Source organism: Primulina huaijiensis, chromosome 8 (assembly GCF_012295235.1).
Source record: "Primulina huaijiensis isolate GDHJ02 chromosome 8, ASM1229523v2, whole genome shotgun sequence".
NCBI classification, from domain to species: domain Eukaryota; kingdom Viridiplantae; phylum Streptophyta; class Magnoliopsida; order Lamiales; family Gesneriaceae; genus Primulina; species Primulina huaijiensis.
In genome coordinates this window covers 2,014,551-2,038,677 of record NC_133313.1, presented here as the reverse complement: position 1 = coordinate 2,038,677, position 24,127 = coordinate 2,014,551, and the positions used below count along the sequence as shown (strand labels likewise).

The window sequence follows — 24,127 nt, the reverse complement described above, 5'->3', positions numbered from 1 at the left end:
CAGAAACAAACACTTGTAACAACTTCATCAAATCATGCCGAGATTATTGCACTACATGAAGCAAGCCGTGAATGTGTGTGGTTAAAATCAATGACTCAACATATCCAAATCTCATGCGGATTATCATTCGACGAGAAGCCTGTGATACTATATGAAGATAATGCTGCATGTGTTGCTCAAATGAAAGAAGGATACATAAAAAGCGATAGAACTAAACATATTCCTCCTAAGTTCTTCGCATTCACCAAGGAACTTGAGAAGAATAAATGTATTGATGTTCGTCACATTCAATCAAGTGAAAACTCATCAAATCTGTTCATAAAGGCACTTCCTACGACAATATTCAGAAAGCATATATATAATATTGGGATGCGCAATCTACGAAATCTGTGAAGAATTGTTCGTGTCAACATGAGGGGGAGCTTACGTGACTGCATTCTTTTTCCCTTACTATGGTTTTTATCACAATGGATTTTTCCTAGTAAGGTTTTTAACGAGGCAGTATAAAAACACGTAATGAAGACAATCATTATGATCATCATCACAAGGGGTAGTGTTGAAATTTAATATTTTAATATTGAATATTTGAATATTGAATGTTGAATATTTGAATGTTGAAAATTAGGTAAAATTAGGATTGAATATTGAAATTTGTGTGTGATGATGAAGGTAATGATGTAATTTATTTTTGGATTATTTGTAAAGATTTTCTATAAATAGATCTCTCATTTGTGAAGAAAATCACAATTGAGTTGAGAGAAAAATATTATAAAATGTGTAGTGTGATAGTTATGAGAGTTTGAGATTTTACCGTAAATTTTTACTTTTTCACAACACCAACAAAATAGAAACGGATCACAAAAGCAGACAATATTTTTAAAATTAAATAAATATTTTTATTTAAATATCCCGAATAACTTGAAAAAAAAAAAGAAAAAAAATACAAGAAGCCGAGAGCTCCTATAAAACAAGGAACAATAAAAATAAATATACAAATAAAAAAATAATGTCAAATTCAGAATCCCCACTAAAAAATATTAAACATAAAAAACGATTATATAAGTACACAACTCGACTATATGATCACTAGGTATAATAGACGACCCTCTTCCTATTTAACCCGAATTACAATCTAAATCCCGGAGCAAGCCTGAAACCACAAAAAGAGTGCTAGAAGGGGTCGGAAGGTTGTCCTTGTCCCAATCTATTATTTTCGACGTTCAAATCAGATAATGTGTATATATATATACGTTAATGTTCTTCAAATTTATGGATTTAGGTTACTTATTTGGTTATATTATTTAAATTAGTAAGTTCTTGATTATGTTTTTTCACCAAGATTTATATTCATCATGTTGTTACTACTTACTGACATGTATATTGGCCAGTTTAATACATAATTTTTTTTTATATTGTCATATAGTTTTGCATCTCATTATTGCTCAAAGAAATGTTAATCACCCGCTTGATGAAATGTGCAATAAGAAGATTTTTTTGGTAATGCACTTATTTACAACTTTTATCTCCCTTTTAATTACTGATTTTTTTTTTTGCATATAATTGTTATATTTGTTAATTTGTTTCAATATTTCCGTGCGTAATACTTTATGTATCATCACCAAAACATTTTCTTCGTAATTATAAAATAAAAGAATTTTTGTTGAACAATTGTGTGTGACTGTGGATAGGATGGGGCATGTATTTTTAAAATTAATGACAACGTCTGGTGAGTGGGATTGGACTAAAATGGATACTCTAGACAGGGAAGAAGGGAGCACAATCGGGTTAGTTACTGCTGGACTTCACAGATTGTGGAAACTGAAGATCCCAAACAAAATTAAGATTCACATGTTTAGGACGTTATTCAATGCTCTACCTGTTGGATCAAAACTCTTTCATCGAGGGGTTGTGGTTCACAGGTTTTGACCAAGATGGGAAATTCTGAGGATATTTATTACGTTTTCTGGATTTAATCCTTTGCTCGTAAGTTATGGAAGAGAACAGCCCCATGGACTCTTCTAAGTTCTTTTCTGGACAGTTCTTTTGGTGATCTATTTAGTTGGATTTTTTAGGATTTTGTCTTGCTTGTTTGGTGCATTTGGGAGGCCAGAAATATTCTTATACTCCAAGGAAAGATGTCTTCATGTGATGACGTTTTTGAACGTGCAGTTAGTGCTGGAAAAAGCTTTCAAAATATATTTTGACAGTGACTCCATTAATCAATACATACCTTCTTTTACACCTTGGCAGTCTCCTGGAGTTCTGAATCCTTGACCATTTTGGGTTGGGGCTTGTAGGCAGAGATGACAAGGTACATTTACATTTTTCCGAGGTAAAAATCTTTACCGGCAGATTTGAACCTCATTTGGCAGAAGTCTTTTGCCCTCAAGCAAGGTGTTCTTATAGCCATCCACTCCGGCTGGGAGAATTGGGTAGTGGAGTCGGATGCTTTGAAAGCGATCCAAGCTATTCGTCCGATCGATCTATTCTCTGCGGAAGAACCTGTTGCTGCGCATATTCAAAGCCTTTTCTCAAATCATCCAGTAGCTACTCTGAAACACCGTCGAAGATTGCCAACCAAGTGGCTAACGAGTGGGTCGCCGAAGTTTGCAATCTCACAACAATATTTTGTTTTTGGGTGCTCTCTCTTTGTTCTTGAACAAGGTTGTATTGACAGACTTGTTTGTTCAAATGAAATCTCTTTCTCATGTTGGGAAAAACATAAAAATTGGGAAAAAACCGCAACATTTATTTTATTATTGATTGATATTGATTTATGCAATATTCAACTCTATTTCGACTGAGAGCATAAAGCGAAAATCGACTATTTTGATTCCTTGTTACTACTGGCAATACAATTGAATTGCCAACATTAGCAAGACTGATACACTAATATCTGAGTGAATATTATGTGCTACTGAATATAATATATTATATCCAAAATTTCTTGGTTTCCAGACGCCCCAACTACAAGATTCCTCAAAGTAGATTACAAATAAGACTAATGGAAAAACAAAACTCACTATCTTTGTACGCAGATATCCTCGCTTGCATCATCTACACAAAACGCGAGGCCCTGGGGTGGGAAAGCCTTAGTCTCGGGGTTGTTCACTGCTGCTCACACAGCATAATCTCTCCCATACAAAAGTATGCAAGCCACTGACATCTGTAGCTCACTTTTGTGTTATTACTCCAGGCATGACTGGCTGTTTCTCAAATTGATTTGAGTTCAAACAGGAGTCCATATCAAAAACTTAACAGAATATATCATCACAGATACTCCTTAAGGCTTTCACCGCTCATAGTCTCCATTTCTCTGAGGATTTCTTGCGTAAGAGACTTCACAGGTAGCTCAACGTCCTCGAGCAATTCACCAAGGAAGGGAATAGTTTCGGGCAAAAATACCAAGTATTCCTCTTTCAAATTCTCAACTAGATACTTCACTATTCTCAGACCCAAGATGCGAGCACGTACCTTTTCACTACGAGTTTGCATCAACACCTACATTTGAAGAAGACAATAACAAGAATAAAACCGGAGTCAGATTCTGATTTCTTCCAGGTTATAAAAACTCAGAAGCAGAGCCCATAAAATGACACATTGCAGTAATCCTGGAAACTGATTATGAAGCACCGAAATCATCGATGCATGATCCCAGAGTTAAAGATTCGCATCAGCTCCTAAAAGTACATTCTAACGACAATTAGATGCAACAAGAAAAATAATTTAACAAGTCATACAAGCTGGCTAAATTGTACTCTTTCAATGGTTTGACATACGACTCTTTCCAACTAGTCCAGCAGCTGGCAAGGTAGTAAGATGCTGAATGTGAGACAAACACAGGAAAGAAACCATGTATAGTTCCTAAATTGCCTATATATTTCTACCAATTTTTATCTATCATTCAATGGAATTCTAAACGTATTTAAAAGTTAAATACAAATGTAAACCAGTGTGTAAAAGAGAGAATGCTAATGGAATAACTCATTTCAAGTCACCTCGTGATTTAGAGGCTTCCAGAGAAGGTCTGAGCCAGCAGCAACAGCCATCTGACCAACACAGGCAACCAACAAATCATCCACTTCTTTTACAGATGGTGTACATAGGTGATTCTCAACTGGGGGATCCATGGTAAGCTGTATCACAATGGGTTTCAGAAGAACCTGCAACAGCTATGGACGTAAGCAAAAGAAAAACGAGAAGAGAGAGTAGATATCTGAAGTGGTCCATCACGGTGCCAAGCTAGAAAAGCAAAAATAGGCAATATCACCGAGCTTTGCAAGTCATAAATTTCAGTAACAATGAGGTTTTGTTCAAATATCAGTAAAATGTCTCTGTATTCCATTATGGATAACTATTCAAACTACAGCCATGTATAGCACCACACAGGCAACACCATAAATCATAGCATTATTTATAAAACTACAAAGGCTCCATATAAAGATTGGTATATACCTAACAATATTTCTGAAAATTAGTCCAAAATCATATGGGAAATCGATGGGTTCACAATTTTCTTGGCTAAAAGTCACCAATGAACGGCAATTTTGGGGCACTTAGAAAAGGATGCATTCACATGATTGAACTCTATCACATTCTTAAAAGGATGGCAAATATATTCCATCAAAATATGAGAATGGAAGATATGAGAGGAGTTAAACTGATCGTATTGTGCATCCTTGAAGAGACAGATTAAAAATATCATAAAGTCTAGATCTCTCACTTATATGCACCAACTTTTGAGAACATGATGCCCATAATTTTATGTTTATAGTGGGGGACTGAAGCCAGCGTATATCTCATGAATAATGAAGTGAGAAATTTGCTTGCCTGAAAATTTGAAGAATCAAGAAACTTCGTGTTCCCAGTGTCATAGAGAAAACACTTGTGTAGTGATGACAAAATCAAAGCCCGCAGATGCCACAGCTGAAGATATGATGCACGATCCACGTCTTTTTTGTCAAAGCTAAGCTTAGCCTTCTTCTTCTTAGTTGGACCGGTTTTGACATCTTCAGAATCAGCAAGATGTTGAACACAGCCATCAAGCAGGTACTTGAAGTATGGAACAAACAGTGACCTGGAGTAAAATAGACAACCATGAATTAGGCAAATGATAAAACGAAGGATATGCAAAGTAAATCGTTTCATGTTACAAAAAGAAGTAGCATTAAAAACATAACTGAAGAGGAAAATTGTGGTTGTAATTGATGCTTAAACTTATGAAAACAATTGAACCTCAGTAGCAACAAAAGTCAATGGAGAACAGAGACATAAACACTTCAAGAAGAATAAGGGTCTTAAATCCAGACAACTAACCATGAGCGAACCTCCGAAAAATGCCCCAGAGTAGACAGTTTCACATTCATATTCCTAATTATCATTGTCCAAGTTCTAGTAGCTAACCCACATAATTAGACAGGATAATCACAATGTAATCTGGCTACTTCCAACCAAATATAATAGTATATCTCAACAGATGATACCCAGTAACATGAAACTGCTCACGATACTGATAGATCCTCCAAGATTCCCATTTTCATGCCAATGGTAACAACGAGGTTTTACGAGAAGACAAGCAAGGCAAGCAGCCTCTGACCTCAAACAAAGCGCTGACTATGAATTTCTAGCTTCTTCTTTTAGATGGGGTATGAGATTTTAAATAATTGAAATACCTGAATTTCTAACATAGTAAACTCACCGATGGCTTTCTGCAAGTTTGTTCACCAATCCATAGAATGAAACAGCACGACTCATGGTTCTTTCCTGCACGTTCTCACTATCTACCATGTTGGAACCTGACCATTCAACAGTCCTGATGAAAAGAGGCCTGAACATTGTTTCTGTAAGTTTCATAGTCAGGGCAACAACAGCATTGATGGCATTTTGTTCTACAACATCAATTTCGATAATTGAAGCAGGGCTCTGACGGCGAAGATCAAGAGCTAGCAGACACAAGTCAAAAATTTTGGCATGATAGGCACCAATTGATGATTTATCCATTGAATTAACCAAATTCCCTAGCATTTCAAAAAGTATTGATAAACTTGACTCCCCAGATTTAACAGCATCATAGTACATACTCAAGAGAGGTGGAAGCAGAAGTCGAACCTAGTAAAGTAAACTAAAGTCAGTGGCAAGTTAAAATCAATAATTCTGCATTGCAAGCGAATAAAAAAAGAAAGATTAAGTGAAGATACTCACAGGAATTTTATCAGTAATAAGCTTTCGCACAGTATTAGCTTTAGACTTCAACTTTAGCTCTGAGATAGATAAAGACAACGGATGAAGCATGACCAGTTTTAAAATGTCTCCTAGATAAGGATTCAGAAATCCACCAAGATTGTTGATTACTGCCTCCAAGGTCAGTAAAATGGACATGAGGAAGTCTACTGAGTTTGATGATCCAGTAGCACCGTAAATGATTGCCTTGTTTTCTGCAGTTACGGAGCAAACATCACTAGATTTCATCAGCATAGAATCCATAATACCAGGGAGTTCAGGTAGTGCCTTTGGTCCAAGTGCACTAATTAAAGCACCCGCAGCCCGAAGACAATGACAGGAAAGAGAAGAATTGTCCACACGGATTCTTTTACATACAGATCCAAGGCACGTGGTAAAGACAGAATCATGTGAAGTTAGCCTGCTGGCTAAAACTTCCAATGTTGATACTGCTGCCAGTTTCAGTGAAGTACTTGAGACATCATCAGAGGCATCGAGTAAATTCAACAATTCCAAGCATAAGTTCTCAAATGATTTCAGAGAAACCTCATTGAGATGAATCCATAAGTTTCTGTGGCCTGAAATTAAACCCTTCTTCTCAAGAGTTGTATGCATGTCGAATTCCTTCACAGTTCCACTCAAAAGCCCAAGAGCCTGTTCAACAGGGTGTGTGAACTCAAAAATAAGAAAAATTTAAAACTAACTAAATTCAAATAATGGAAATAGAAAAAATAAAAAGAGCAAATTTGAGTCACTACTATATAGACAGAATATGAATATGTTAGGCCAGAGACCTGGCGAGCAAGCCAGAACATCTAATTCAAAACTGAAGCCTCATCTACACATGGTTTATCGCAAAAAAAATCATTTGCTTGCAACTTCTGCAATGGCATAATAATCATAATCATAATGACGACAACGACGATCATAACAATATTTTTTTTGATAAAAAACTATGATTTATTATAATAGAGTTATAGTTTACAAAATTAGTGGATGAGCGATCCACAAAATTAATCACTGATAAAAGGAACACCTTACCTTCTTCTTCACATTATCATCCGCATGACCAATCAACTTAATTATGACATTAAAGTAGGTTGACGGTAAAAAGCCCTTTGTAACAGTTTTCAAAATAGTGTGGATATATTGCTTCAGTTCCTTCATGATAACAGCAGGAACATCAACATGCTTATACTTGAAGTCAACCAGTTGCAGATGAAAGACAACTTGCTCCATAAGTTGACCAAATACATTCTGCAGGATCAAATTCCAGTTAAGAGTAAACTTTGAAGGTATACAAATATACACACAACAAATATACACACAACAACTTCTGCCTGAAGATTAGCTCCATAAGTGCAGATTATTTCTACTCACCAAAATAAATAACAGTTTACACAACATAAATGATCTCAAATTATCAAAATTTTCTTCGACTCATAGACAAACAAATTACATCCATTAAATTTATTAAACAATGAATGTCAAATAAAAGTTTTTTGCGAGTATAACTTGTAATTGTGAAACCAGTTAACTGCTGTAGCCTTTAATAAAAAAATAGCAAGAGCATGATTCTCTTCCCACTCAAGTTAGTTACAACATCATAAAGCTATAAAACTCATAAGTTGATAATATTCCAAAATTCTAGAGCATCAAGATCGTGAGGTTCTCTCAAGCAAACGAGCCTCTAACTGTTGAAAAGTAAATAGGTAGAAAGTAGAGGAAAACACCAAAATCCACAGCCAACACAAGCGATCGAGAAAACCCATAAATAGTCCCATTACTCGATCCATTTCTAGATACCAATTACCATAACAAGCTTAGACCACTAGCTACTAAAGAAAACTTCATAACCGTTTTCAACTGAGTAAAATGTTGAACAGAACATGAAAATATAATTGTACCTGAATTTTATCTAAATCTTCTCCAGTGTCGAGCCTGTAAGACATTTCAGGATCTCGCAGCTTTTCTGCAACAAACTGAATCGCAACCAGTGTTTCCATGAATGTTACTTCATTCAAATCACTGCTTCTGATTTTCTGAAGTGTTAAGTTGATCGATGGAAGCCACACAGTACAAGAGTACTGCTGGCATAGCTGTAAAGCAAATCCATACTCCCATTGCTTAATAATGAGAATAGTCATGCTACGCAAAGAAAGTTCATCAGCATTGAGGCTATATAAGCTTTTCCTTGAGATTATAGAGCGGAAGAGGAGGAAGAGCAGCGAACCCAAGCTACCAGCCTCTCCTAGAGTACTGCAAGAGAAACTTGTTAGGAAAAGCTAAATGACAAAAACCATGATAATAAAACTCACAGCTTATAGTACCTCAATATGTGTACAATAATGGAGAGCCTCCTACTTTCTGCAACTTGTGGCAATAAGTTGACGAAAATCTAAGAGAATTTAAGTGTCAGAATCATGGATGGTGCAATGAAAAGTCAATGAAAACACTAGACTAATGAAGAAAAGTATGTCTCACCGATATCAATAAAATATTACCTGAAGTAAATCGTCTGTATTGTCAGTCCTAGATAACCAGCATGGTACAACTGCTGATATCAGCCCTTCAAACACACTTTGTGAATAGCTATCACACTAAAGTTGAATAATAGAACATTTGTTATCTCAGGTTTCAAAGATATAATTCAAATTTAGATTGATATATTAGTGCTTGTGAGTAGGCAATAGAAGGTATTACAATCTAAGTTCACCATGTTTCAAGAACGGGATTTAAACTCCTTCACCATAATGGAATAACAACAGGGGTAAACCATCACAGATGAGATTCATATATGCATCATAACAACCAACCTGTATGACAGTAGATTCCCCAATGGCTGTGAGAATATCCAAAATTTGGTGCAAGACTCTGTCAGGTACGATTTTTGCAAGAGTAGTAATTAGCAAGAAGACATGATTACGAGTGACCGCATCACTTGAACAACGAGCACAATTAACCAACAATTGCAAGTCAAGATTAGAATCAAATTCCTGCCATGAAACAAAAGTCAATTGCGATCAGAAAGGAGAGAACAAGCTTAAAGCAAGAATGCGAGAAAATAGAGGCAGGAGCGCAAAAACCTTCAGTGGAATATCATTTAAAAGGGAAGCACAGATATCTTCCAAAGTTATCAGTAGTGTCTGCTGAATATAAGCTACAGTATCAGAAACAGTCTGAGGAGCACCAGACGAAAATGTACTTGCTTTATCCTGGTCAGCGACCTTAAGGGTCCAGTCATCATTCACAAATATTAGGCGGAGGAGCTCAAACAAAGGACCAACAAGTGAAGTTCTACAAAATTTAGTAGAAATCATTAGCCTGGATAATAGGGCTGTTGCAATATTATCAAAACAGTCAATCGAAACATGCAAACCACAACTATGCTCAAGCGTTTATGTCTGTATAGAGAGAGTAAAACGGACCTGTTCTCAATATTTTTCTTCATGAGCAATACATCAAGAAAAGAGCTCATAAAAGATAATGTACTTTCTCTATCCTGGGGTGCATCATTATATATGTGTGTCTGCCTTTTGACTGACTTCCTTCTCTTCTTCCCTTGAGCTGAACCAATTGAACAACCTTTCTGATCCAAGATGGAAGCAAGAACCCGTCCAACAACTGAACAACTTACCTGGAAGGTTTCATGGCATCATTGATTGCACATAAAACAAAACATAATATGAAAAAAAAATCTTGAACATTTAGGCATATTATTTCATGAATTAAAAAGAAAGGTAACACCATGATGCATGAACAGCAACTCATAAAAACCTAATCATGTATACGGAAGGATTTAATCACTCTACTAAGCACTCAATACACTTGAAGGCAGGAAGAAAAGGGCTCAACATACGGATGGGACAGACTTAAACAACTCAGTCATTCCAAACTTAATAATACTGACTTAAACGAACGGTCCAGCAATAATGACCCATCTTGTCGATGGTCAAGAAGGCCGACTTCATAGATGTCACTTGAATCAAATAAATAAACACCAAGTAATGGACATCCTGATCTGTCTTGTGATAATGGGTTCTACGACCCCTCGACATTTAATTGTAGATTTTCTCATTTAAGTTCTCCATAATGCCACCCCTTAGAAAGCATTCATGTTTACATTTCAGATCAGAATGTTTGTGCCACATGCCATGAAGGTGACATGTCATGCCACATCTACAAAGTACAAGTCACACACCACAAATACTGGGACCGCATTGTTTTTGTGATATGCTTGGCAGTACTTTCCTACTGATACTCAATAAATTTATGAGGCATGCAAGGTATTCTCTTTGCCTGTTTATCTATATTATTGTTAATTTATCATTCTATGTTTAGGGAAAAAAAACATAAAATCTTTTACCTAAAGGCTGACCAAAGACATCTGCTTATATCACAAATAAAGTAAATAATCCTGACTTTACCACACAGGACCATTACACATTGTCTTCAGAATTCTTGCAGCTACAAATTTCATGGGAGATTGCAACCAAACAATGACTAAATTCTTGGCAATTTCAGCAAATCCTGTTCAGCATCTATTATAATGACTGAATGTAGTAAAGCCAATAAAAGAATCACAGCCTTATTCGTTTTTTGTTTCCGGATAATAGTGTTCCATTTCCCAAACTAAAAATAAATGCCATTAACTAAATTTGTTCACATTCTCAAAAATATGTTTTCCATTCTTTTCGCTTCTATGTTACTATAACTCAAAATATAATAATTTAAAATCTCAAAATAATTTTATCAAAAAAATCAAACATAACTTTATATTTACAATAACCATTCTATATTCTATCCTAAAAAGTAAAAACATGACCAAACACGCATTAAATCCTCATAACATTTCACGAAAATACTTCCCTACCTCCAAAACTCCCAAACAGACCAAGCCCCATGAAACTACACATTAATTCGAGACAAATGACTCTAGCAAGATTTAACAATCACAGCTTCGGTAAATATATGTAAAAATGTAAACAGTATTTCCACAAGCAAAACAGTTGGAAAAAAACTAATATCTGCAAAAGTTAAGAGTTTAATCTGTGGGAAGGCTCATTAGCGGATTCACATAGATTCACAGACAATATGAAACAAACAAAACAACACATGAAACCAACTGCATAAGTATTAAAAAAGAAAAGAAAATATAAACAGAGAAGAAGGAACGTACATTAATTCGCAGCAAAGTCTCCCTAGTTGCGTTATGTATGTCACAATTTGTGTTTCTTAACAATATCAAAAGATTTCGGAAGATAAGTTCCTGCAACGTGTTGAATAAAAACATTAAAATTTGAACAATGGTGGATAACAGCAACGTGGTAATGCCCTACTTGGACACTTATCTGCATAACCAAAAGCAAGCAAAGTAATATAAAACGAAGGCGAAAAAATGACAACTATTCTAATTAACATAACTAAGGTCACAATGTGAAAGGATATATTGGCTCTTCCAACTAAACATCAATCAATTTCTGGAATCACAGTACAAAGTAAATAGAAGGTTCCACATGTTACTGGAACTCAGGTACAAACATCAAGGCCAGCTAAACCTCTGAACCTGAGATTCCTGGATCCCGCCAAAATCTTATAATTTCTATAATTATTTATGGTAGAACTAGAAAATCCATTTAAGAGAATTAGTCCCCACAGATTAAAACTTTAATGGTTTCAATTTTTTAATTTTACCAAACTTCAGGGCATTCTGACTAGTAACGGCCATGTTTTCACGTCATCATAGGCAAATAGATGAGTTATATTAATTACGGATGGAACAATAAACAGATTGATGCATTTTAATCGCATCAGTATTTTCCCTCCATTAAACTAATGAAAACGAACACTTTAAACCTAATTGTTCAATCCTTTTCAAAGGGTAAGATTGAAAATACACACACCTGAGTTTCAGTCTTCATACATTCATAAACCGCGCTGCTCAGATTGCTCAGCACTGTTAAACATGGCTCCACAACCATAGAATCCTCAGCACCATTTAACTGAAAGTAGTGAAGGTATAAAACTTCAACACAGATCATCAGAATCACACGAATTTAAAAACGAAGTAATCAAAAACAAATTTATGACCTGCAAAGCTTTAGCTATGGAATCCCCAAAGTCTTGAACTTCAGATGAAGTAGACCTAACACAACTCTGGAAAACGTAAAATCATTCATTATGTAGTATTCTCAACTTTGGGACAAATACGTTATTCCAAAATAGATTGAAAAACTTACCTCCAACAAAATGCACAACATTTCAACTTCATTTTTTGACAACTTGTGATACAAGGCGTCATTCTGAATAAACCGATGGTGGTTTTCCAAAAGATCATTTAAAAATAACTTCGCTCCATCAACATACATTAGTTTACCTCCCAAACCTTTGAGCAACCTAAGAATTTTCAGCTGCCACAAAGATCACAAAGAAAATTGAAACTCTTTCAACTAATCCATTTATTTAAATGAGAACTACATATGGAAATGGCGAAGGAAAATTCTCCCATAGCCATTGTGTTAATCTTGAAAAATAAACTTAAAATTGAAGATCATGCATGGAGGCAAACCTTTGCCTGGGAAGAAACTTTAAGAGCGTGGCCCAGGATGAAATCCAATATCTCTTTTTTGGTAGATGAGTTGAATCTGAAAATTCATGGTGAAAGCATTAGTCAAAATAATGGTGAATAACTTGAGTGTGTTTGGATAGAGAAGTCAGATTAGATGTTTTAGAAAACCATGTTTGAATAAATAAAAGAAACATGTTATAAAAAAGCATTAAATACAACCAGAACTAAGAAAATATGGTTTTTAGAGCTTCGGATTCAATTTTCTAATTAAAAATGGAATGAACTCTTTTATCCAACCATAAAACTGCTTTCATTTATTTTCTAAGTAAAAGCTCTATTTGAACAACTGACTTTTTAAGACAAGTGTTTCTAGATACAAATGGCCATTATGCTGAAGCACGGATGCTTCAACAGAAAATTACATTGACAAGCTAAAAACATGTAAACAAAAGAAATGGAATTCTTCAAGAAGAAAAAAGCATCAAATAATATGTTGTGTTCAGCACAACAATATAAATAGTGGGACAACACATAATTCACTGTGTACTAGTAAATTAACAGGCTCAAAATATCACGTTTCGGGGAAGGTTTTTCTTCCCCGAAAAAAAAATTTCATTCATTTGCATTTTCTTTCTCCAAAATATTTTTTTTTCGTATTCCCAAAACCACTTCATTATTCCATTATATTCTAACACAAATATAATATTTTAAAATTCCAAATTTAATTTATCAAACAATTTTTAACATGGCTTGACATCTGCATTCATTATTCTACTTCACCAAAACAAAATCAAGCATGCAATCTATTTCCACAACATGTTTTCCCAAAAATATTTCTTCGAAACTTTTCTTACAAACTCCCAAAATAAAACCAGACAAGCCCTTAACCTATTTCCGGTAGCCGGATGCAGCAGTAGACTGCGAGAAGATGAACTGAGTATGGAAGTGAAGAAAGAGGCAAGGACATTTTTGTCCGATAACATCATCTTCTTCTGCTGGATAATTAAAAGCAGCAATTCTCCAAGAAAATGCACCCCAAGTTCCTCTTTAGCTGAAATATTTCTAGATTAGAATACCAATATGAAATACAGAGGAAATTGAGTCGTATTTAGAAGTACATCTAAGGAGAGCAATACCTTTTTTACTAATATGGGAGCATACTTCAAAAAGACCTTCAATGCAGCTCATGGATGCCATTCTTACATCCTATATAAGAATAATAATGTTTCACAAAATTGACATACTTCAAAGAATTAAGATAATCAAAGCAACCCGTTCAGGTTATAAATTTAAAAGTAAAAAGGATAGGTTAAGAAAAAGAAAAAAATTATAATGAGCTCGAATGTTTCAAACCTTGTTATCACTTGATAATGGAACTAGAATACAAGGGAATTCCACAAGGAGTTGAAGACCTAAACCATTGTCTAATTGAGAAGAAAGATGAGAGAACCAACGAAGACTCTGAACTTGAACGGAGTAGGGAACACCTGAAAAATTAAAGCACCCAAACACAGAAAAAATTGAGCGAAAAATAATTAACGAAAAGACCAAGGAAGATTTAACAAAAGATAAAATTTAAAAGGAAACATGTGAGCTAAAAACAGCCGACAAAAGGGGTAATAATTCAAGAAATGAATAGATTCTCCTAAATGAATTCAGAAAATTCCTAACCACTTGAAACAACTTCCAATTCTGTCATTGAAGTCTTCATCTGATTCTGATAGTAACAAGACACATAAATTTTAAATGATTCTATATTTGTATAGCAACACAAAAACCAGATAAATACCATTACTATCAACTGCTTTCCCCAATCATTTAGACAAAGAATGCCCAAGCAATTCAAGTTGCACATTTTTAGGAATCATGCACAAGGTGATGTACATCAGCTAGATCCCAGACAACTGACAGTAACACAAGAGAAGCAAGGAAATGACAAGACAAAAGCAATTATGAGGGTGGCATAACCATACCTTCTTCTGTAAGGAATTTCAATATTATTTCCTTCGGATAAATCTTGCACTTCTTCACAAGGTGTTCCAGATGGATCTTGAAAACATCATTGGAATGGGATGTAAAGAATAAAAATAAATCTTCAACTATGCAGACAAACTTCCCCTTCACATCCTACAACAGATAAAATTTTAAAGGCACCAAAATGTCTAAAACAACTAATAAACAACATATATCGCTAACGAGTCACCAACCAAAGACAAATTTTCAGGCGCTGTCATGTTAAACGCTTGCAATAACCCCAAAAAAAGGCAGGAAAGAAGCTCAACATTGAGGTCTTTGGTGTCAGTGTCAACAAGATCTTCCAAGATTCTTTTACAGTCACAATCCAGCATTCTCTTCTTGGACTGTTGGCCACACAATTAATGCCAGAACCACAAAAATGATATGAGGTGATCATTCGACCGAAATATACACAGCACAAAAACAGTAGGGAAAAAAATCAGGTCACCTGCTCTGCTGAAATCCCCATAGACTCGAGCTTTTCCCACTCACTTTTTAGGAACGGGAAGCAACAATCAAAAAATTCGGGAAATTGATCATGATCTGACAAAGTATGAGGTGACAATTACATCCATAACATTACACCAAGAACTCAATTATGGTTTAAAATTTAAATACGAAAAATAATAATAATTCCTTAAAAATCAAAAGAAGAAATCCAAAGGAAAATGAAACCAAAGTCCCTAACAGGCATAAACTTCCTGTACATAATCAGTAGCATCAATCAAACACATGTTTCAAACTGGAATGGAGAAAATGTCTCAAGAAAATAATAAAATCCCGACATCAAACCTTCCTCCAACAGAATCAAGCTGTAAAGCTCCAACATAACAATATACAAAAGCAGATTTATAAATGAAAAAAACTCTCTGCATAATAGTGCCTTGAATGAAAAAGGGACAGAGAACAAACAGCGAAATAACACAACCAAAAAAATTCAGCAACTAAGCTTACAAGATATTTTACCATATTCTCTTAAAGAGAATATAAATTAATATATAAGGGGCTGACATGCCCATCTTGCCAGTAAAAGTCTAGAACACTGAGGAATCCCACAAGGTTATTCAAAAACATTTCCTATATCACAGTAACTTGTTGCAAGACACCAGTTTATTAGAACTCTCCAAATGTTTTAGCAAACAACCAACCACAATAAATGGCCGCAAATGTGAAGTTTTTCATATAATGCACCAGCATGAGACAAAAACATATAAACTTATTTCGGGAAAAAACTGTAGTGCAGGCAACCAAAGTGATGGCAACAGGCTTTCATCAATTGCAAATCAAGCAGATAAACCACCCCCTCGAATTTACAAAAGTACAACTTGAATATCAATCTAAACGATAAAGCACACTAATAGTTATTTTGGAAATATTATATCAAATAATTAAAATCTGATAGCTACAAGAAGTGGACAAGAAACCCGCGACGTGAAAAATGAAGAACAAAATCATGGATCATATCAACAACAAATAAAACTTCAATCCTTCACTAAATCTAAAACCGATAAATTCTTAAACTCTAAATGCTTCTCAATCCAGTCAGATGCCCTAATCTCAAAGGCATTCATTAACGGTTTTATAATATAAAAGAAATCAATATTTATACCAAGGGCATTCATTAGTGCAGATAACAAATGAAGTGTTTTATGCATGGAGGAGAGGCGTATTTACCCATTTTTAACATCTTCAGGGTCTGCAATAGCACCAGAAAGAATAATGCATTCGATTCCTGAGAATTGCAGCATTTAACAAGCCACGGCATATACTCATCGGGGCTTAAAGAGAATGTCTCGGCTAATCTACATATGTTCTCCATATTAATAGCAGATATGTGTCCGAATTCCAATTTCTGCAATTATTTATGATACTATTAGAAACCCACGGATAGGGAAATATGCTAAATTAAGCTTAACCACAGTTGTTTATCTGATATATTTGTAGAGGAAAAAATTACTTTATTGGTAAGGAATTTTTGTCATCCATTTCCCATAGATACACCATGCGTGAGTGGTGTGTGTGAAGATTTCCTATATAGGAATAACTCGCACAAATATTTTCTGCTGGGGAGAATTCAAGCAATGCGAAAATTTCATGCTGAAATTATTTCAGCATCCAGAATAATGTGGAATTGAAAGGCGAGCCATGAAAACCAAAAACAAAACTGAAACAATGTTGCCGGCCCAAATAAAATGTGCCTAAAAGGCCAGGATAAATTCTCGCAATTGTCAAGAATATACTGCAAGGGGAAGGGGAAGAGAATTAATGAGGCCAGAGTTAAGAGGGACAATCGAAGCACATTTTCAGTTATTGCTAGCTTGTGCTAAGGCAGAAGTATTGATTATCTTCTCTCATAAAATGGATAGTTTCAGCCAAGTATCGCTACTAAGAAGTTTCCTTGTTCAATCAACATGCTTTTAATCAGCATATTGTCGCTAAAATTCTGTGATTCCTTGTTTATTTCTTGTTGATTTGACTTGTATTTGAATTGCTGAAGAATAGTTCATAACACACGACAAAGATCAAGAACAGAATTTATAATCTCCCACACCCACTAGTGACAATTTAAATAAAAGAAGTTATCATCAGGAAACCACTTCTTTTCCTCGTCAATTATTTATGAATTGTTGTTATAAACTTGCTACTTAAGCATCACTGCGGCAATACATCTAATATCGTCTTTCCGCTTTCAAAATAAATTTACCTTCTCTGCCCCAGAAGGATTGACGAGGTTCTCATAAAAAGGCCACTTAAACTCTTTAACCAATTCCAATGCCTTCAAATTTAATCTCTGGGCCTGGTTCACACAATAAGAACACAAAATTAGAAGGTGATACAAATAATTTTTACAGATTGCTGCATACTACAATTAGCCAAGCAATCATACAATTTATAACAACAAAAAAAAAAAAGGAAACCTTGGGACGAATGAGAACTAATGGGAAAATCATAGTTGCTAATGTCATTGCATATTTTTCTTGATCTTTGAAACTTGTTATAACTTGTTGAAGGCACGATATAGCTGCATCTTCATGCAAAACTAGATTTGTTGATGAACCTGCATTTTGAGCAGCATTGGAGAACAAATCAAATTAAATATGTCCAGTACAGGAAAATTTAAATATGTTGAATACAGGCACTGGAGGAACAATCAACAAGTTCTAGTGGGCCAACAGATAAATCCAAAAACCAAAATTCTCGCTTCTATTCCTTAATTTGATATAAAGAGTTGCGTAGTATTGCTGTGGGTGCAATTATTTGAAAAAGGTTCCAAAGTTCAATGATAAGCACAGAAATCACATGAAGTAAGCAATGAAATCACATGAAGTAAGCAATCATCCATTACTAGCACAACAAATTGGCATAACCCATTTATTATCTACTTCCACGTGTTAGCTTTTGTCAATCTTCAACAGCAAACATGTGAACTTCTTCCAAACTACGGTAATTAGGTTGTTCTTTACAATCATGCCCACCTTTCACCAGAGAGAAAACTCGTATGAGCATTATATGTAAAAAGCAAGAAAGGCAGGTGTAAAACATAATTATTTTTTGAAGCATGGAACGCAAATATCATAAAGATGATTACATGCATTCAACCACTTAATTTTGAGTTAAGTTGGATTCCTGCTATGAGTTTACATGCTTGCACACAACTACTACTCAAACACCTTGTAAAATACAATAATTACTCTCATCCTTTTTCTATATTCTTCCAAAAAAATAAAAACATAAATCTGACAAAAACATCACAAATTATTTATCACATCAATTTGCTCCTGCACAATCAAAAGGAGTTACGGCAAGCAGTCTTTCTGATGATATCATTTAAATTCAAGCCCATCCATCTAAAAAACTCAATAAAACAATGAGAAAAAGGTGACAGCCCTTTCAAATGCCACTTAAGTTCCAGCTTTGTATTTGAATGATTGGTTATGAGCAATCATTCAGAGTTTAACCTCTTTTTAATAGGTCAAAATCATTGGTCATATGAATCCACGGCATTCGAACTTGTTCTAATCCAACCACTTTACTCTTCAATTTTTGTGAAAGAATAGGAGCTAAACGAAACTAGAAGACTCAAATTAACAGCATACTCACTTGACAATAAAATATCAATACATCTTTGAAGCACAGATTGTAGCGCTTCAATAAGAAGAGGCAAACTTATTATTTCAGATAAGTTCTTCAAATTCAGAGCTGCAAGGACAACACTTATGTCATCATCAGAAAGTCGGTGCAGTATTGCTTCTTGAATGGCATCAAACTTCTGGACAGATAGAAGAAAGAAAGTATAAAAAATACGCAAAAAGAAAATAAGGTGATAGAGAATTGACCAAAGTATCGGTTAACCAAAGTACTGGAATCCAACACAGTAATAATAAAATCATATTACATAACTAAATATGAAGAATCTAATAAAGCTTTCCAATTTGAACCTCACTTATAATGATATCAAGAACACGGTGTGATAGATCAGAAGATTGAATTCTTAAAAAAAGGTAACGTGTTTGGGAATAGAATTATCGACAAGTGACGCGCTACTTGGAGTAAAATCAAATCACAAATGTATAAAACCAATACTCATCAACTGGATGAGCTTGTGAATATTTAATTTCTGGAAAGTAGACCAGATATGATTTCATTGAGGAGAATTAGATCTAGAGATCAGTGAAAACAGAAACTCAAACACATTGCACAGGTAATGATAATTTGAAATCCAAACTCAAGTCGTGCAAAAAGGCCAAAATTAACAAAGATGTATGACATCAATGCCTCTAGAAAATAAACACACAAAATATGTACTACATCAATAATGCTAGAAAACAAATACAATCAACACAAGGAGAAGTTCTCTGATTTGTTAAGTCAAAAGTATCGACAAGTGATGTATCAGTGCCTAAGCATCTCTCAGGAATGCATTCCATTTTGCTCAATAAATAAATTCCAAGAAAATGCACACAACATGGTCATTTTCAAAGAAAAAACAAAACAGTATTACCTTTAAACCAGCAGCTTTATCCTGCAGAATGCTAACTACGTCCAAGCCCAAGATTGCTGACCGTCGTATCTCAGCCTGTAATATTCCAATGGAATGACAGAAATAATATTTCATTCCAATATTCCAAACATAAGTTGAGAGAAATGCATACAAGCAAGAAATAAGTTACAAGGATTAACAAAATTAAATAACCAGAGACACTGCACTTCTATATTTTAATCTGAATACAAGCTACGGACACGACCTCACTGAGTTCATGAAGGGTAAAGTAAACACAGTTTTACCAGAACAAGGAGACACGGGAGCCATATATCCCATCGCATGACTCTGAAAGAGCATTATTTATCCCTTCAGGAATTTAAAGAGGTATAGAGACCATTACAGGGAAAGGACAAAAAAGAGTCCTTGTGTCCCGGAAACACAATGTCAAAACCTCATGGACAACGCTAACATTGCAACCTGTTGTACTGTCATGGGCCGAAAACACAAGCCCATACAAACAAGAAATTATGCATAGGAGCCCATTGTTTATCAAAGATACACACACAGCAAATTCAAGAATCAAACGTCCAAGGAATAGAAGACTTCCAGATTGCATTTTTTTCCTTCTGTTATCTTAGGATCGTTGGTTATTAATAAAGGGTTATCCCATGTGCATGACAACATGGGATAAGGATGGGCTAGTTGGAACTTTATTTTTTCCAGATTTTGTGGTTATCTTTTTTTTTTTCAAGGAATTTTGTGGTTATCTTTTGTTGGGGAAACTTAGTATAAATTTGCATGCCGGTTATAAAACAAGTTAAAATTTCATCCCCAAATTCAAGTACTAGATCGCGAAGTTCTCTCATTTATCGAGCCTCCAACTCACTTTCACAATAGCTCGATAGGGCCGCAAATCCTCTAAACCAAAACACATCACAGACTTAAATGATCAACCTGTTAATAGACCCATATCTCGGTCCCAAAGGGCGGCACATAAGGAGTACATATAAAAGAATGCTACCTCCACATGTTCCAGAGCAAAAATTATCCTCGGGTCAGGCATTTCAGTTGAGAACTTCCAATCTTCACCCAATATCTGGCATAGTATTTCATGGCTTGGAGCAACTCTCCTTGACTGCATGTTAGCATCCTATTTAAATCCATAGGAAGAACTGAGAAAGAATAACATTCATGATAAGGAGAGGATAACAAACCTTCAAGAAAGTATAAAAGGCTACACGTGATTCGTTTGGGTACTTCTCACATAAAGTAACCAGAATGCGTTTACCATGGAGCCCTGATAAGTATCTCAAACCAGCAAAATCAGACAAGCCATGATGACTCTGAAAGAGCAATACTCGACCAAAAGCAGGCATAGAAGCATATTAAAAGTAATTAAGTTAAAGCAACAACAGCAGCCGAGATGAAAAGCTCAGTTCCAGGTAAAACAAAAACCTGATTCAGATGACACCAAATTCTTTTCTCGTGATTTATTCATGATTGAAGTAAGAACTTTAGAGATGATGCGGTTAATATAAGCTTCCATGGGAACAGTCTCCATGATTGATAATAAAGAGCTATGGCATAGATCATCTGAAGGGCTGCAAAATTTTCAAGCATGAAGTGAGAACTTAAGAAACAATGAGATTAACACATGCTTCCATGGGTACAGTCACTATTATTGATTATAAAGTTATATGGCATGGATCATCTGAAAGACTGCAAAATTAAACCTTAAGTTTTTAAAGACAATATAAGTATATAGTTCTAAAGGAAAAGAGAGTATCAACCAACCTATATTCAAGTAAGGACTCCACCAACACGGCCAAGAATTTGTCAATGTTGAACTCCTTGTTCAACCCAGAAAGGATGCCAGAAATATCCCTTCAAAAGCAATTGAAATATAAAAAACACACTTTTGAATTTTTGAAATATAATGGTTGAAAGGGCATCAGTATGTGCTAATGAAAACAGATGTAGGGATGTCTGATACTACCTGATACCATTTATGACTTCTAAAGTTTTCTTGGGGATTAATTCCACATTTTGAAGCTACACAAAGAACGTGATATCAACAATCAGTAGAGGTAACTCTTAATGGAGTCCTGAACTGGTGGTTGCTAAAGGTTAGACAGTCATTTCAGACCTCACAAAATAGATTGGGAGACTACAAGATAAAAACAAGGAGAGGTAACAGAATATGAACACACAATGAAACATGGCCTTGTCACTGCCCAAGGGGGAAGCTATCAAGCATTCGATGGAAGTTGGGGTCATCTTGATTGTGGTAAGTGTTTTTCCTCGAAAGTCATAACAAATGGAGTACCTGAACAATCTTTATCAGTGCCATAAACGACATGCGCAACCACTGGAAATTGGCTGTTTCCTTTGCATCTACCCTGGCTATGTCAGCAACTGACCGCATCAAGCTTTTGACAACATTAGGTTCCAGAGAAGCCCTTTGGACAAGTAAAGTAACAATCATTAATGCACCAGCCTGTATACATTAAAAAAAGGTCACCCAATAGGAACCAAAATTGTATTTAGTCAACATGGTATAATGGTAGAAATTGACCTTCTGGTCCAGTCCCCTGGCATTGGGTTTAAGCCCTGAACTAACATACATAAGAATCCTCTTCACGATGTCACTATCAATAGTGACGGCAAGCCCCAGAACTTCAAAAACAACTGCTGTGCAGAATGCAGTCATTTGCAATGATGGCTCTCTCTTTTTTATGGTTGCAGCCTAGAATTTTTAACGCATATAAGAATTCACGATTGGAGAGTCGAATTTAACAGAAGAACAGAAGTCAATAATGAATTCCTACATGATTACATATAGCCTCCAAAATGCCCTTATCTTGAATACACTGCTTCACAATAACTTCCCTAGGCAATCGTGCACCTGATACTTTAACTCCGTCTAGAAACTTCCACTTACTGTTACTGCACGACCAACATCAGACAATTAAGGTAAATTTACATGCTGAAGCACATCATGTACTGGTACGAATTCGCATAAGTTTCATCTTCATAATATGGGACAATTGCATTATGAAAAGAAATGAAAAAAACAGTTAATGCTTAAAATGTCAAACAAGAAAATTGGAATGCATAAAATAATGTGGTAAAGGGCATACCCTGTGTCAATCAATTGCATTATTTGAACAAATACATGTGTGTCATGATAAGGCAATGCACATAAAATCAGCTCTTCCACGTTGTATACATGAATCCTACAACCCCCGGTGAAAAAAAAAGTGTCAAGCTTTCTAAACATTACAAAAAAATATGAAACCTGCAGGCATTGAGAAAAATACTGCTTGCAAGAAACTCAAGCTAGCAGAAATAAGCAAACATAAGTAGTTGAAAAGAATGGGAAAAAAATTACTTGTATCGACGAATTAAATACTCTAGAGTCTTCAAAGCTGAATAAGACTCAAGATATCCCGACAATAATTGTAAATACGAGTAAACAGATGCATTAATTCGGTTATTTTCTTCAACGCCCACCAGCTCCCTATCAAACTCCCTGCTCTGATGACTAAACAAATCATTCCTATACTTCCTAAACCTCTCCTCCATACTTATCAAAACCTCCAAACCTGTGTCGCAACAAAAAGATAAAATCAATGAAACTAAATAAGCCACGAAAGTAATTAACTTATAGAAGGTACATGCGAGAAGTAAGTACCTGAGATGGCGATGTCGAAGGTGGCGTCGAGGTCGATGTCAGCGGCTTCTTTCGCATTGAAAAGAATTGAAGGCCGAGTTATCGGGCGTCCCCTACCCGGTTCAGGATCGATGGAGACGTTTAAGATGGTTTTAATTGCCTGCAGCTGGGATGAGATAGAGGTTCCCGCCATTCTGTGGTTGAGTTCCTCTGAAACTTTTCAGGTTCTTAGACAGTTAATAGTTTCCGAATCACCTGATGTGGCGGAGGGGCGGTGGCGGAGGAATGAGCTAAATTACAGACGTAGCAAGAGGCCGAGTGAGGGTTTAGGGTTTTGTGCTCTGTGCGGCTGTGCCAAACCCAATCGATTAGTAGTTATTATCAGGCAAATTCGTCATATTATTATTATATTTATTATTGTTCATTATTATTACCATTACTGTTATTAATCATTAAATTTACAAATGATCAGCCTGAAACCAAATTAATCAAAACGAGTTGGGCTCATTTTGCCATATAAAATTGAAACTTTACATTTGACAATTTCTTAACTCGTACACCAACCGACTTCGGAGAACGATAAGTTACCAAATTACATACAAAACCAACTCGCACGCCACCTAAAATAAGTAGATTGGATTGATAATTTCTCAAACATGTCACCCCA

At 35.4% G+C, this 24,127-nt stretch overlaps 1 protein-coding gene across 2 annotated transcripts; it reads right to left on the bottom strand.

Moving 5' to 3' along the window:
* Nucleotides 1–2,809: 2,809 nt before the first annotated feature.
* Nucleotides 2,810–23,833, bottom strand: LOC140982972 (uncharacterized protein At3g06530). Of its 2 annotated transcripts, none has more exons than XM_073449779.1 (39): nucleotides 23,482–23,833; nucleotides 23,179–23,392; nucleotides 22,928–23,023; nucleotides 22,616–22,733; nucleotides 22,363–22,533; nucleotides 22,114–22,284; nucleotides 21,784–21,839; nucleotides 21,582–21,671; nucleotides 21,243–21,388; nucleotides 21,002–21,084; nucleotides 20,809–20,922; nucleotides 19,806–19,880; nucleotides 18,905–19,073; nucleotides 17,722–17,861; nucleotides 17,508–17,600; nucleotides 16,478–16,655; nucleotides 15,252–15,346; nucleotides 14,995–15,147; nucleotides 14,761–14,914; nucleotides 14,141–14,274; nucleotides 13,924–13,993; nucleotides 13,676–13,838; nucleotides 12,788–12,863; nucleotides 12,459–12,629; nucleotides 12,310–12,375; nucleotides 12,123–12,221; nucleotides 11,399–11,488; nucleotides 9,648–9,856; nucleotides 9,306–9,516; nucleotides 9,036–9,215; nucleotides 8,724–8,819; nucleotides 8,550–8,617; nucleotides 8,127–8,478; nucleotides 7,261–7,476; nucleotides 6,202–6,873; nucleotides 5,699–6,108; nucleotides 4,831–5,077; nucleotides 3,999–4,163; nucleotides 2,810–3,501 (listed from the first exon to the last, which is right to left on the bottom strand). In XM_073449779.1, exons 1-39 carry the CDS (start codon nucleotides 23,651–23,653, stop codon nucleotides 3,271–3,273), a joined length of 6,414 nt encoding a protein of 2,137 aa, XP_073305880.1. In that variant the 5' UTR covers nucleotides 23,654–23,833; the 3' UTR covers nucleotides 2,810–3,270. The 2 variants fall into 2 exon arrangements, with proteins under 2 accessions (XP_073305880.1, XP_073305881.1); XM_073449780.1 differs by having other exon boundaries at nucleotides 18,905–19,070.
* Between the last annotated feature and the right edge of the window lie 294 nt (nucleotides 23,834–24,127).

What these genes read in the sequence shown, in the direction of transcription:
- LOC140982972 (XM_073449779.1), bottom strand. Translation starts at nt 23,653, where the DNA reads ATGGCGGGAACCTCTATCTCATCCCAGCTGCAGGCAATTAAAACCATC. An exon ending in ATTATTGTACACATATTGAG is followed by an intron (nt 8,479 to 8,549) that starts GTACTATAAGCT and finishes TTTCTCTTGCAG; the next exon opens with TACTCTAGGAGAGGCTGGTA. An exon ending in TTATTACTGATAAAATTCCT is followed by an intron (nt 6,109 to 6,201) that starts GTGAGTATCTTC and finishes TTACTTTACTAG; the next exon opens with GTTCGACTTCTGCTTCCACC.